The 13,972-nt window shown below is 44.7% G+C and overlaps 1 protein-coding gene across 2 annotated transcripts in view; it reads right to left on the bottom strand.

Moving 5' to 3' along the window:
* Nucleotides 1-13,972, bottom strand: part of PCIF1 (phosphorylated CTD interacting factor 1) — a 140,616-nt gene that overhangs the window by 32,493 nt on the left and 94,151 nt on the right. For both annotated transcript variants that reach the window (XM_086932538.1, XM_086932539.1), the window contains exons 10-11: nucleotides 6,972-7,134; nucleotides 6,339-6,511 (exon numbers count right to left, since the gene is read on the bottom strand). In XM_086932538.1, coding sequence (XP_086788664.1) covers nucleotides 6,339-6,511; nucleotides 6,972-7,134 — 336 coding nt within the window. The remainder of the gene's footprint in view (nucleotides 1-6,338; nucleotides 6,512-6,971; nucleotides 7,135-13,972) is intronic.

The raw sequence follows: 13,972 nt of genomic DNA, 5'->3' as shown, positions 1-13,972 counted from the left end.
GAAGTGGAGGAGGTAGACGGAGTACGTCTATGTCGATGGTGAGAACTGCGTCTCCGCTCCCGCGACCTCCTGGAGCGCTCCTCCCGTCTAGGAGAGCGAGACCTGACCCGATCTCTTGTCCGATGTTCTCTTCTAGGGGATCGGGACGCCCTGGGGGATTTGGTCGGCGACCGCACAGGAGATCTGCCCCGGGGAGGGACAGAGTTCTTCCGACCTTCCAGTCTAGGATCCTTTGCAGGCGATTTAGATCTTCCCCGACCATCCCGTCTAGCGTCCCTTGTAGGCGAACGGGACCTCCTTGGCGCATTGGTGGGTAGCGTCACAGGCGTTGAGCGCCTGGGAGGGCTATGCTTGTCCATCTCCTCCACCAGGTTTTGGAGAGGTGACCTGTGGTGTGGACTGGCATACTCCTGCATTCGCTTGGTAGGCCCATCGTCTCTCCAATGGTCCAAGGACCTGTACCATCTAGGTGACAGCCTGATGCGCCCCGCTGAAGGATCTGGACGACGTTCAGGAGTCCTGTGTATAGGGCTTCTGGACCTTGAATGCGCAGTAGAGGAGCCCGAGGACCGATAAGATGAATGGTGAGAAGCAGATTCTGTCACCATGATCGTATCCGAGTGCCTCGACGTCGAGCGCTCACTTCTCGCAGGCGACCGCTTCCGAGGAGTCGGAGGATCAAACAATCTCGACCTCGAATGTCCATGAGAGTGTTCGTAGTCTCTCGACGTCGAGCGGCGATGAGCAACCGCCGACGGAGCTTTCTGCCTCGACGTCGAACGGTGGTGTCCGGTCGTCGACGGGGACCTCAGCCTCGACGTCGAACGACGATGTGCTGTCGCCGACGGAGGCTTCTCTCTCGACGTCGAACGGCCTCGCCCTGTCGTCGACGGAGCTTTCTGCCTCGACGTCGAACGGCGATGGTCAGTCGCTGACGTAGAGCCATGTCTCGGCGCCGAATGCCTGTGCGACGACGGCGGAGGGGTATTGGGCACCCTCGACGCTGAGCCCTGCTGCCGCACCGACGGAGACCGCGTCCTCGACGCCGATCGACGAGCCACTGTTGACGGCGGAGGAGTCACCCTTCTCGACGCCGGTCGTCGCCTGGTTGACGACGGCGAGGTGACGTCCCTCGACGCCGGCGGAGGAGTAATGGATCTCGACGCCGACCGTCGCCCGGTTGACGGCGGCGGAGTAGCCTTCCTCGACGCCGATCGCCGCCCGGTTGACGATGGCGGAGGGGATTTCGACGACGGCGCCGGTGCCTTCGATGTTGTCGACGTACCTGGTCTTCTTCCTGACGGCGAGCCCGCCGTCGACGGCAGCTTCTCAGAGGAAAATCCCACTTGTGGATCTTTTCTCAGCGCCGAGCTCGACGCTGAAGTAGAAGGGTGTGAAGACTTCTTCTTTGAAGAGGAACGGGCCTTCTTGGAGCCCTTCTTCACTGGAGATCTCCCTCTCGAAGCTCTGTGAGCCAGGCCATAAATTCGAATTCTCTCCCTGTCCTTGAGAGTCCTTCCTGACAGGTTCTCACAATGAGGACAGCTGTCTGGATCATGGTCTTCAGGCAGGCAAACGATACAGACCTCGTGGCTGTCTGTCTTGGCCTTCTTGCTGTTACAAGAAGGACATTTATCAAAGAGTGAAGGCATTTTCAGAGTAAAATGCCCTCCAAACTGCTCAAAACAAGCAGTATCTTACTTGACCAGATGTAAGACGTCGAAGTAAGAGCAAAAGTTGTCAAAAAGAAGCAATTTTTCTGTAAAAAAACAGAAAATTAGTGGAGCTGTGTAACCAGGGTCCTTCACTGAAGGAGCCGGAAAGAACAACTGACCTAACTGCCACTCCTGAGGCATGATGGGATTCAGGGGGTCATGAGTGCCTTAAAGGCACAGTGTCCGTTTTTTGTTATTTAGCTACAGGTTAGCTTTTCAGTCTTGTTAGACTGTGTGTTTGCAATGCAGCCTGGGAGCTTCCTATGCTTCCAGTGAGTTCTGAGAATTTCTACTGCTTTCTGAGCATTAAAACAATTCCTAAACAAATTTTGGTGTTGTTTTCTCCTGTTTCTAATGCTTATTATTCATGTATGGTGGAAATTCTTCACAGCATATTTCAGCTCTAATGTGATTTGGCTGCTATTGCTTGTTTTTTATATATATATTATTTATATATATATATGTGTATTTATATGTGGGGCACATATAATATAGTGTTTCCGGGGTCCCGCACATGAGCGGGAATATTCTAATGCTTATGACTTTGATGAGGATTCCCCTGGAAGAGAACCATAAAAACAACACACAATGGAAACGTAAAGTATATTCAAAAGCGTGTTGCAGATTTACACATGAACCTACATGCAGAACTTTATATGGAACCAGCAATGTGTTGTGATTTTGCACACTTAAGGTATAGCGTTAATGCTTATCCACCAGTTTTATCCCAGATAAACAGTCTTTGCACTCGCCTGTAGGTTGGCACACATAATGTTCAATGCCAATCTGCAACAGAATGCAAAGACAGCATCTGGAATAAAACTGTTAGATCAACATTTTCATAGTGTATCGTACTGCGTCGTGAATTAAGCCATCTGGTCGTTGCACTGAGAATGTTAATATGCATTCAAGAAGTGTTTCCTCTAGTTATTTTTAGTTAGAACTCGTCCGTCGCCAGTTAATGATTGTACACATACAACATAATCACGAAGCATTTCTTTCATCCACTTATTTAGTCAATGGTTTTGTTAGGCTCAAGCTTGACAATTGCCGCTTTGTAGCACTGGTGATGTAGCGAAAGATTGCAGGTTGGGTTAAAGCTAAGTTAATGATAACTGGACTGTGGGGCTATGAATTATTCATTCAACTCTAGCGACTGGCAGGATTCAAACTTCATTTTTTTTTTATTATTAGAAGAGGACAAGAGGGAGGAGTTTGTGCAGACTATTCCCCACTTTGTTCCCGTGCATTTTCAGATCTTCTGAAGTCAGTCAGATTTGGTTGGGACCTAAGGTCCTCCATTCGAACTCCTATCACTTGGATTTGCCTGCCTCTGTACTACGTTAGACAGAACGTGACGTACATGATCGGATTTGCATTGCTGGATCTCAGGATATGATTGGATGCATGGTTTGGAAAAAAACATCTATTTAAGCATTTTGGGCGATAGGCTTCCCATACTTTAAAATGGTTTAGAGAAGTTTGGACTATATTCTGTGGGCCTGGGTGAGACAGTAAAGGCCGACTAGAGCTGGGTGATGTGCGTCAACACCTTTGGGTTGAGGCAAAGCTTGGCTGCCTGGCTTGTAATTTCATAATCTCTTTTGATCTCCTGCATAGACAATGTTGCAGTAATGCATTCTCAACACCATCAAGGCCTTGGTCCACTTGAGAAATGTGATAATAGCAACAACAAAGGACTGTTCTCACCAACATAATGTTTGAACTGGTTTTTAAAACTAGAGTAGTGATTTGATGGCCCAACAAGAGATTGCTTCAACCCATGCACTAAAATTCTTAACTAATTCAGCTGGGTTCACTGGTTCGTTTCTTCCAGCCAGCTGAACAGTGCACTGTCATCTAATGATTCTTAGTTTTACATTTTACGTCTCCAAAAAGGCAAATGTAACTCCTCTTTCTCTAGATGTGTGCATTGTTCAGACGTGTCAATAGGACGCCCCACATATGAGCTTTACATTTTTGAATACGCACAATCCATTCTAATTTTCTGGCTAAGGGTATATACAATAGACGTGGTTCAAGTGAGTGAACACATCCATTTCTCTGAGCATTCTGTTAACATTTTATGATTTCCAATATCATGCCGCCAACAATTCAAGAACAATTACGATTTCAGTTTGCACATTGTCAAGAAATCCAGAGTTTTTTTTCTTTCAAATATTGATTATTAGTTTCTGTGCATCTCCTTCTCTGAAACATTATTATCTGTTGTTTGAGTTTACCTATATAAACAAAAGTGAGAGAGAGAAAAGCATGAGCAAAGACCTGTTCGCCTTCTCATCCAATCAATACTATAACCACAGAAAAACTAGTTTGATATCTATTTTACTAATGTTCCAAAGACTAGTTTCTCATAATCTTCAATGCTGAGGTACCTTGGAACTCACAGGGTGTTTTAAAAGAACCCTCACTCACCTGCCTAGTTGGTGACATACTTCATCATTGGGTTCCCACCCTGGTCACCGAATGCTTCCAGGGTGTGCTAGGACGCCTGATTACAGCAGAGCAGGTTTTTGGGTAGATCTTTTACTGTGTGTTAGGAAATCTTGAGCTAATTTGAACATCACCTTTCACTATCACAATTCGTCAGTTTTTAATAGTGGAAGTCTCGGTCGGTGTTAAAAACAATGGTGGATAAATGGCAGCTAACAACCATTAGCAAAGCCAATAGTCCTGGCGTGCTGTAAGTGTAATGTTACTTTTGACCGCTCGTGGATGACGGCAGCAGGGAGTGGTGGACAACGCCTTGGGAAACTCCTGGGTCCCTGACTCCAGAGAAACTTTGCGGGGGCCCCATGAGAAGTTTAATGAGTGAGCACAGGTAAACCGGAGGCGCCACGCCTGATCAGAAAATAGCAGCCACCTTTCCCCTTTGCAGCTACTACACGGTGGGCTCCCCATGAGTCCCTCGGAAAAGGTGTGGTTCCGGAGGGGTCCCAAAGTCCATGTCTACCACAAAGGGTTTACACCACTGCAGTTGGAAGACGAACAGAATTACTCTTGTATTTACGAGCATTTAAGCTATTGGAATTATTAATGACAATGCCATTTATTATTTTTGAAAAACAAAAATAAAAGACATTGTGATTTACAATGTCAATAGCTCAAACTAGTGTAAATGCGAGACCTATTGCATTGCAAATGCTTGTTCACTCCTGCTACTGTCAGAACTTTGATGCTCTTGAAGGCTAGATAATTTCTCATGTCCTACTTAACGTACCTCAGCAGACTTCAGGACAGTATGAAGAGCTTCATCCTAGGGTGCTACAACCACGTCGATGATACACAGATCATACTAAAGCTAGTATAAAAATATCAAATAATTGGTGTCATGGATAATATCAAAGAAGATAAAATCAATATAAATAGAAAGAAGCACTGGCAAAGCCACTAGGTCTGTGTTTTATATAATAACTTTGGCAGCGTAAGCCATACCAGAAACTAAAGTCAGGCTGAACTGAAGCCTCACTTGCCCTCAATGCTATCCTTTTTTTTCTATTCCAAATAAACGTTGCATAACTAGGGTGCCATCACTATAGTACTTATTTAGTTTCTATAGCGTCGGAAAAAAAGGACTAGAAGTGGCTTCCTTGCAACCAAATCTCGTTTTGCCATAGGAAAGAAACAAGGAGGGTATTGAAGGCAGGGGAGTTATCAGAATAGGAAACAAAATAAAAATACTGGGTCTCAGTGACACGTAAGAGAAGCCACTTGGAGGGAAAGCCGGGCACTGGGAAAATGTTGTGCACAGGGGAGGAAGGCACAAGAGATATATACAGATGTGTGGTGGCAAAAGGAAGGCGGGAGGGATATACAAGAGGTTGTCAGGGGAGTGAACGGGAGCACACAAACGAAGGAGGAAGAGGTGGGAAAATGATACAGCAAGTAATGGGAGTAGAGAAGTATACATGTTATAGAGAGAGGGCTCGGAGGGAACCAAAGAGGAACAAAACAAGTCACACAGGAGGAAGGCAGAAGAAGGCAGAGTGGGCATTACTTGGAAAGTAGTCCCTAATGCAGTTCAAAGCAAGAAACTAGGTGGACGCAGAAGGATACATTCAAACAGCCAACAGAGTTAGCTGAGAGATGAACACGCCTCTGGGCTGAACAAAAAATATTATCAACGAAATCTCAAGTTAACGACTAAAAGAGACTGGGGAACAAAGCCAGTGGTTGAAAGTGGCGGACCCAAAGCTCACTCAACTCTTACAGCTATGCTGTCAAAACCCAGACCTAAAACCGGTTAAAAACAGAACTGCCACTGATGAAAAACATGAAGCACAAATTAAACTCAGGGACCCAATCATGAATTCACTTTTTTTGGCGCATGCCAGAGCAGGATGCCTGTTTTATGTGCCTGGAGATGGTAAAGTGACATCATTAATCACAATATTTCTCTGAGTTAATGCTTCATTTTCAAACAGAAAAGCTCAAAAACAGAAAGAGGCAAACCTTGCAAACTGTTTCTGAGATGTACTATCTGCAAAATAGGACTTGGTGGGGGAGCATCTGCATGTATCATTAAGATCTTCAATTCTTTTGACCCACCACTCTAGTTCCTTAGATTTAAGCTAAGCTTTTTCTTTATGACATCACACTTACCAGTTTGCTGAAGTAGCTGCGGCTCACTTTCACCACCTCGCCTTTGTATCGCACACAGACGACATTGGTGTCCACGTGCATTTCCACACATGGCATCGGCGGAGAGGGTATAGCCAGCCTTATTGGATAACAATACACAAGGCGACCTTGGACCTCAGGCGCTTCCACTTCGTCTGTGAGAAACAATATTGAGCAGTCACAACCAAGTACCTTCTGTTGACGTCAACAGAGAGCCAAAATCAAAGTCTGCCTCTTAACCCTCATACATGGAGCAATCTCTTGGTAATCAACTCACCTCACACACCTTACCATCTTGCTAACCGAGGCAACTCTCCCCATTACTTTATAATCCTACACACCTACCCATAACTTCACCGTATATTCCTGCAGCTTTCCTGTACACTGCCCAAAAATGTCTCTTATTTCTCCATCATTCCACTGTCTGATTCTCTTAAGTTTCCTCAAACCTAGTCCCTTCTTCCAGTACACTTTCCCTTTGCTTACTCTTCAAGACAAACTCCTTGCAATTATCTCAAGGTTCTATCCATGCATCACCTTCTATACCTCTCCCAATCGACGACTTCTACTCTGTCTTAAGTTGGACTTAGTGCTGTCAAACCATTTTGCCTATACCTGATATATTGTGTTCCTTCAACAAAGCTAGATGTTTCTCACGGATCCGCTTCACATATTCGCAAGATATGTGGAAGATCTTGCTGCAAATTCCTTCCACTGAATCCTTGGCAACAGCGGTCATGTGAGGCCCACACTGTTTGCGTAGATGCTCCAGACGATCCTGCAGAGAGGCAAGGGAGTCAGAAGAAATCTTTAGGTAGAGTCTGGTACTCTTGAACGAAAGGAGACAGACAGATATACAGGAATCATCTTGGTGATGGTTCAGCCTGGTAATCTAGATTTATGAGTTATGGCAAGTGGTTTTCAAGACATTTTTAATTTTTTCTCTATTTATGCAGAACGTCAGTGTTTACCCCCATACACACAAATAATTTTTACGACACCTCATCCCCTTGAAGCTGAACTGTTGCGATAGTTACTCCCAGAATTTCTCCACTTCTATTTTTATTAACCTGATTTGAATTTATTTCCTGAACTGCTATTACTTACTGCACTTTGTTGCTTTAAAGACGTGTCCCTATTCTAGTCAGGGCTAGTATTTGCACACACTCATTATTCTTTTATCAAAACTTTATGGAACAAGCATTGGCATAGCCAATAGGTCTCACCTTTGGGACCTTATAAGTGTTTAGTTATCCATCACAATATCCTTGGTGCAACAACATCAAGTGTTGCATGGCTAAACACTTATAAGGTCCCAAAGGCGAAACCTATTGGCTATGCCAATGCTTATTTTTGTTGTTTCCATGCTCCCATGATAAAATGTAGCCACAAACATGGTGTAAGAACACCACATGGTGTAATGTGTGCTTCCCAGCATCAAGTGAAATATATATTATTTACAAACTTAGCTGGGGCACCCTTTGCTGAGGAGCAATTGGGGACAATGTTTGTGACGACCAGATATGACTAGGGTGGCTCTTCAATCCAGGTCATAATGCACACTGTCTCCAGTCCTGAACTTGTCTCCTACAAATCGTTGATTTCAGGTTTGGGAGTCGAATTGGGTCAATAGTAGCAAATCAAGTTTACAATGCCCATAATGCACTGGGGGAGCACCCAAAAGTCCAGGACTAGAAACAATGTCTGTAATGGCTTGCAGGAAGGTGGTAAGGTAGGCAGTGGCATAACAATAGCCCCCAGAGTCCCCAAGGTGTGTGTGTGTGGAGGGGGGTTCGAGCTCCAGGGAGCCCCATCCAGCGATGTATACGGGTGGCGGCCCCTGGCCTGAGAGCTCCTGACAGGGTCCGGAGCATGTGTACTTTGCAAGGGGGACTCTTCAATTTTCGTTACACCACTGAAGCTACACCTGGGTGAAATTTTTGTTACGCAAGCGTAATATTACATATTTAGGAATTTCACGTTATGCTCGTTGCCGAAATTATGCCAGTAGAGAGACAACAACCTTTGCTCACACCTTACCTGCGACCAGCTCCCCTTGAAACAACTTTCCATTCCTATTTGAAGACGAATATTTACTATTCTGATGCCCCATTGGGATGGTGTAGAGTTTTGTTAACTCATGAATGGGCTGCTAACAAGAAAGATGCAACTACATAGTGAACGTGTGGCCTACAAAGACAAATTACTAGGAGATTGATGTAGAAGAAAAGGCTGCTGAAAAAGAAAGGCAAGACAAGGCACCGCAGTCAACAGATGGTTCTGACCTCTGCTCCCTTTGTACGAGGCGCTAGTCAGAGGCACAGCGGGGCGTCTCAGAGGATGCGGGCGCCATGCTGAACCAAAAAGTCTGGGCTAGAGAGAGACTCTGACATGAAGGAAGGCTTTCCGGCAGAATCAGAGAAGCGAGCAAGTGCGTGCGTTCTCCATCACTTCAGAGAAACGCATCCCAGTACATGCAGTCCTTCAAGAGCCGCCTTTACCAAGGGGATAAAACAGGCAACTCAACTCTTAACAGGGCCCTCAGATCTCCGGGGTATCCTGCCAGAAAGGCGGTTACTCTATAGAGCAGTGAAAACTGAAACACCTCTTGTCAGACAAACCGGAAGCCCTGCGATCGACGAGAGCGGGTCAGCACTGAGTTAAGCAACAAGCAGAGCTTTTATTTATTTGTCATATTCCGGTGACTAACCAGTCAAGCAACCAGTGTGTACCGCACCAAAGGATACCGATGCAAGAAACGGAGTGTGTGTTGCCTTCGTTCAAATTCTTCTTTTTAAACGTTCTGCACATATGGTTTATTTAGTCATGCAGTTTTCTTATACACACCTAATACTTTCGTCCCTGCGTTTTACAGTATGAAATGGTACACGTCACATACAGTAAATAATCTCTTTTCATACAGTGACTCCTTGGAGCTAAATCTACTGAGCACTTGGGTCTTAGAACTTATGAAAGGTAATTGATGAGCAACAAAGCCCATGCTCTTATAAGGCAAGGAAAGGACTAATTGTTCTACAAATAAATTTTAAAATGTGCGCGCGACTCGCGCTAAAAGTAAAACAAGCATTGGCCGCAGGGTCATTAAAGTGACGTGGTCGATCGGCCGTCAAAGTGAAAGTGATTGCGGGCTGTAAGGCTGCCCGTGAGCGATGCACTTAATGAGCCATGATGAGAGAGGAAAGCCAGATGGCGCTTCTACTCGTAACTGTGTGTGTAACCGCACGCTCTAGGCCACACAAAAGCTGTGGTCGGCTTTTTAAAGCCCACTCACAAAATGTCTCATAAGACAGCGCATGCGCTGGCTCAGGCGAGACCTAAAAATCGAAATACAGATTGGCAGTTAATCAAGTGTGAGACAATTCTAAAGAATCATTGCTGCGATATATGCTCAAAATAACATACAAAGAAAGACACACAACAACAAGGACTCAGAATTGTGGAGATTACCACGGAGAAGACAATAAAATACAATGATAAGAGAAACAAGCATTAGAAATGCAATAGGTCTCGCAGCATTAGTTAGTGCTTTTAGAATTGTTTATGGGTTTTTTTGTAAATCTAGCATGAGGTTGAGGGTGAGTGAGGGTGAGTGAGGGTGAGGGGTTGAGGGTGAGTGAGGGTGAGGCTGAGGTGTTGAGGGTGAGTGAGGGGTTGAGGGTGAGGGGTTGAGGGTGAGTAAGGGTGAGGGGTTGAGGGTGAGTGAGAGTGAGGGTGAGTGAGGGGTTGAGGGTGAGTGAGGGTGAGGGATTGAGGGTGAGTGAGGGTGAGGGGTTGAGGGTGAGTGAGGGTGAGGGTGGGTGAGGGTGGGTGAGGGTGAGTGAGGGTGAGTGAGGGTGATGGGTTGAGGGTGAGTGAGGGTGAGTGAGGGTGAGGGTGAGTGAGGGTGAGTGAGGGTGAGGGTGAGTGAGGGTGAGTGAGGGTGAGTGGTTGAGGGTGAGTGGGTGTACTGCCTACCCCATCAATTAAAATAGGGGAGTTAGTTGTAATGGTTTTGCAACGTAAGGTACACCATTAAAATAAGCAATTTGTAAGTGCCTATTTGGTCTAGGTCATAGTTGTGGAAAGTGACTTATTTATAAACCAACATAAATGTATAAATTGAGTTTTAAAGCCACTCAAAGGCTGGGTTTCTCGCGCATGCAAGCCTTTCAAAACTGTGATTGGAGTTGGCCAAAAATTGACTAATTAATGAAAATAGCAACCTTCAAATTGTTCAAAATCAATTATCAAATGTGTTTGAGTGCCAGAAGAGTTTTTCTAAGCATACCTACAATCCTAAAGAAAAGACGAATCTTCTTGTGCTGGAAGAAATCTTTCTTTAACTTTTAATGTGTTTGTCCTGGTGATGGAATACACCCAAAATAATTCTTAAACTTAATAAAGAATTGGTCAAGCTTGCTATAAATTTGCACCTTTATCATGTGCCTTGAAATAAAGCATAATATGAAATGATTAACCAAATAACTTTAGACGTATTACAATGTTACAATTAACATTTAAAACAAAATACATCTCAAAAGAGCTATAAATTTAGAAACAAGTAAACAGCAAAACGTAATAACAGGTACAGTATTTTTGGTAGAGTGTGGATGACAAACCTTAACGCTACAAATAAAGAAAGCTACTCCGTACATTTGTATCAACCAGTAAATAATGAAGCCCTTCGTGAACCTTTGACTTTCGTATTGAACTCCGATCCCTGAAGTGGTGCATAACGCCCCTATCTATTTTGTAGGCAACAAATCAAGTTGTAAACAACTGTAAAGTTTGCTTAGTAAACTTTACACATAAGATCGGATTGCTTGGGGCTAGTAAAGACACCAGAAAAGTCAGTCTAATAAAAATTGGAGTTATGATTAAAACTCATAACGAGAATGTTGACACTTCAAACTAAATGTTTTCAAATTATATTTTTGTATACACAATATTTTCTTACATGTAAACAAAATGCGTTTTGCAATATATAATGTCTTTAAAAAAAAGTTCTTTTGATAAAAATCACAAAGATTTTTCATATTTATTACAGTGTCTAAAATGGTGTACACGATGCTTTCAACACGTAAACACGGCTCTGTTAACCACACCACACATCAAAAGCCCAGACTGTAACAGTTTCGTCTAAACTTTGTGGCGTCGTAACAAACGTGCTATATTTACAATCGCTCCTCGCCTTGCTGGTGAAATAAGTACAATGTATTAATAACAACTGAAAGACTGGGATATCATTCTGTTTCAAATTCACACCGGGACGGACATATACCCTCTATGCACACGACTTCGTTACACAATGCGCACATACGTTTTTTTGGATCGAACACTGCTTCTGCAAATTCCCCGTGCAATGCACAGTTCCCTCTAAACTAGGATTAGCAAATACGTTCCTAAACAGACGAGGCTCAACGGTTTTCGTCACTCAAGACTTGTTTTTTTTCTAATGCAATTCATTAATATGAAAACTATAAAGCACAATATAACAAAACTTTGCGCTTATTCGTTTCTGTCGCGCGGTCACATATATTTTTATTCAGAATTCTTAATTTCCACCGATTAATTCAGAATTTGTTTCTCATTATATATATCTGAAAATGGTTCATGCAAGTGGTATTTATTCACTTAACGCTTACTTTAAAATTATTCTCAACATTGATACGAATTTCGTAAAGAGTAAATAAATTACAATCTTCAAATCTAAAACAAAACTCAATGACATTCAGCAGCCACCTCTAATAAGATTTTTTTTACGGGGGGGGGGGGGCGACACAAGTATTCCTTGCCAGTATTAACAAACAAAATAAATTTAAATGCAGGTTCGCCAAACAGGGGCGTTTAGAGTTGGCTGAAAGTATGAGGCAAACAAAAATCTTTAATGTGCTTTAGTTCGTATGCGGGTGGGCACGGGGTGCGGGGGCAGGAGTGGCATGATCTGATGGGCAGCTGGCTTAGAAGGGTCATCAAAATCAGAGGGTGGCTGATAGATCAAACGGGCTGCAGTTTCAAAGCCAGGGGTGGGGGTCAGGGCATTTCAAAAGTGCAAAGAGGTCAGGCGGAGGAAGCAACTCGGAAAGCAGCAGCTGGATTGCAGTGACCAGCAGGATGCGGCTATCGCACGGTTCCTTACACACTTGCACTTACACACCGACTCTGTGGACATGTTTGGGAACTCGCGGCAGGGGCTGCGGAGGGTGGAGCGCGGTGCGTGGCTGGATTCCCTTCGCCATTCTTCACCGCCGCTGTCCGGCAGCGCTGCCTGGCCTCCGCCGGAGCTGAGAGCCCATGGGGATCTGACCGCAGGCAGGCTCTGGCAGCTGCTCCGTAATCTTGCAGAAGTTTCCTACTTGTTGCTGCGACTGCGATAGCTCCTTAACTCGTTTACTATTACGTTGTTTTTAAGGAGGGAAGAGAGGGGAGGGGGGAGGAGAAATGCGAGACGGCGGGAAGGGGGCAGACATGGCGGGGAGGGGGCGGAGCGGGGGAGAGGGTGTGTGTGTGGGATCTGACCGCAGGCAGGCTCTGGCAGCTGCTCCGTAATCTTGCAGAAGTTTCCTACTTGTTGCTGCGACTGCGATAGCTCCTTTACTCGTTTACTATTACGTTGTTTTTAAGGAGGGAAGAGAGGGGAGGGGGGAGGAGAAATGCGAGACGGCGGGAAGGGGGCAGACATGGCGGGGAGGGGGCGGAGCGGGGGAGAGGGTGTGTGTGTGTTGTTAGGAGACGGACGTGCACGCGCACGCGCTTTTAAGGTCAATGCGCATGCGCATAAGCTCAATGCGCATGCGCATTGACCTTAAAAGTCACGGGCACTGCAAGGAATCGCCACGATTCCTTGCAGTGTGGATAAAGAGTGGATAACTCGCAATAGTCTCGCTTGCTCGATGCGCATGCGCATCGACAGGCGAGACCTAAAAAAAGAAACAAGGTGTGTAAAAAGACAGAATGAGAACTAAAACAAGTAAATGGTATAAAGCGGGAAGGAATTAGACAGGAAAACGACGAAAAATATAAGGAAGAGTAAAACACGCAGTAAAGCATGTACAAGTAAGAAAGTGCACAAAAAAGGAAGGACGAAAATCACGGAACAGTCTTAACCATAACTATATTAAACAAGTAGGGACCAATAAGGGAAAGTAAGAGAACAATGAAGAGAACTAAAATGGGGGAAATGAAGTAGAGGGAGACACAGCAAGCAAGAGAACATGAGATAACAGATGGGGAGAAAGAGAGCGGCAGATGACAAACCCCATGAAGTAGAATTCTGGAGGTTGAACAGGTGTACAAGAGGAGAAGAGAGAAACCTCCCAGAGAAAGAGAAGCGTTATAGAACGTTAGCAAGTTGTAGAACAGGAAGAGAGCATGCAGTAAACAGAAAGAGGTAACAAGCATTTACAATGCAATGGTTTTGCCTTTGTTAAAGTTAGAGCTATTGGCATTGCTCTTGACATTATTTTTATTTATGTTTTTTTTAACATAAATAAATGGCATTGTCATTTACAATGCCACTAGCTTTATCTCTCGCAAATGACACCCACACAGAGCCCCCCACACACACAGCCACACAGAGCCCCCCACACACACAGCCACACAAAGCTTCCCACACA

This window comes from Lissotriton vulgaris, chromosome 7, assembly GCF_964263255.1.
Source record: "Lissotriton vulgaris chromosome 7, aLisVul1.2, whole genome shotgun sequence".
Classification (NCBI taxonomy): Eukaryota; Metazoa; Chordata; class Amphibia; order Caudata; family Salamandridae; genus Lissotriton; species Lissotriton vulgaris.
The sequence above is the reverse complement of the archived record's forward strand: the minus strand, read 5'-3'. Positions and strand labels throughout refer to the sequence as shown.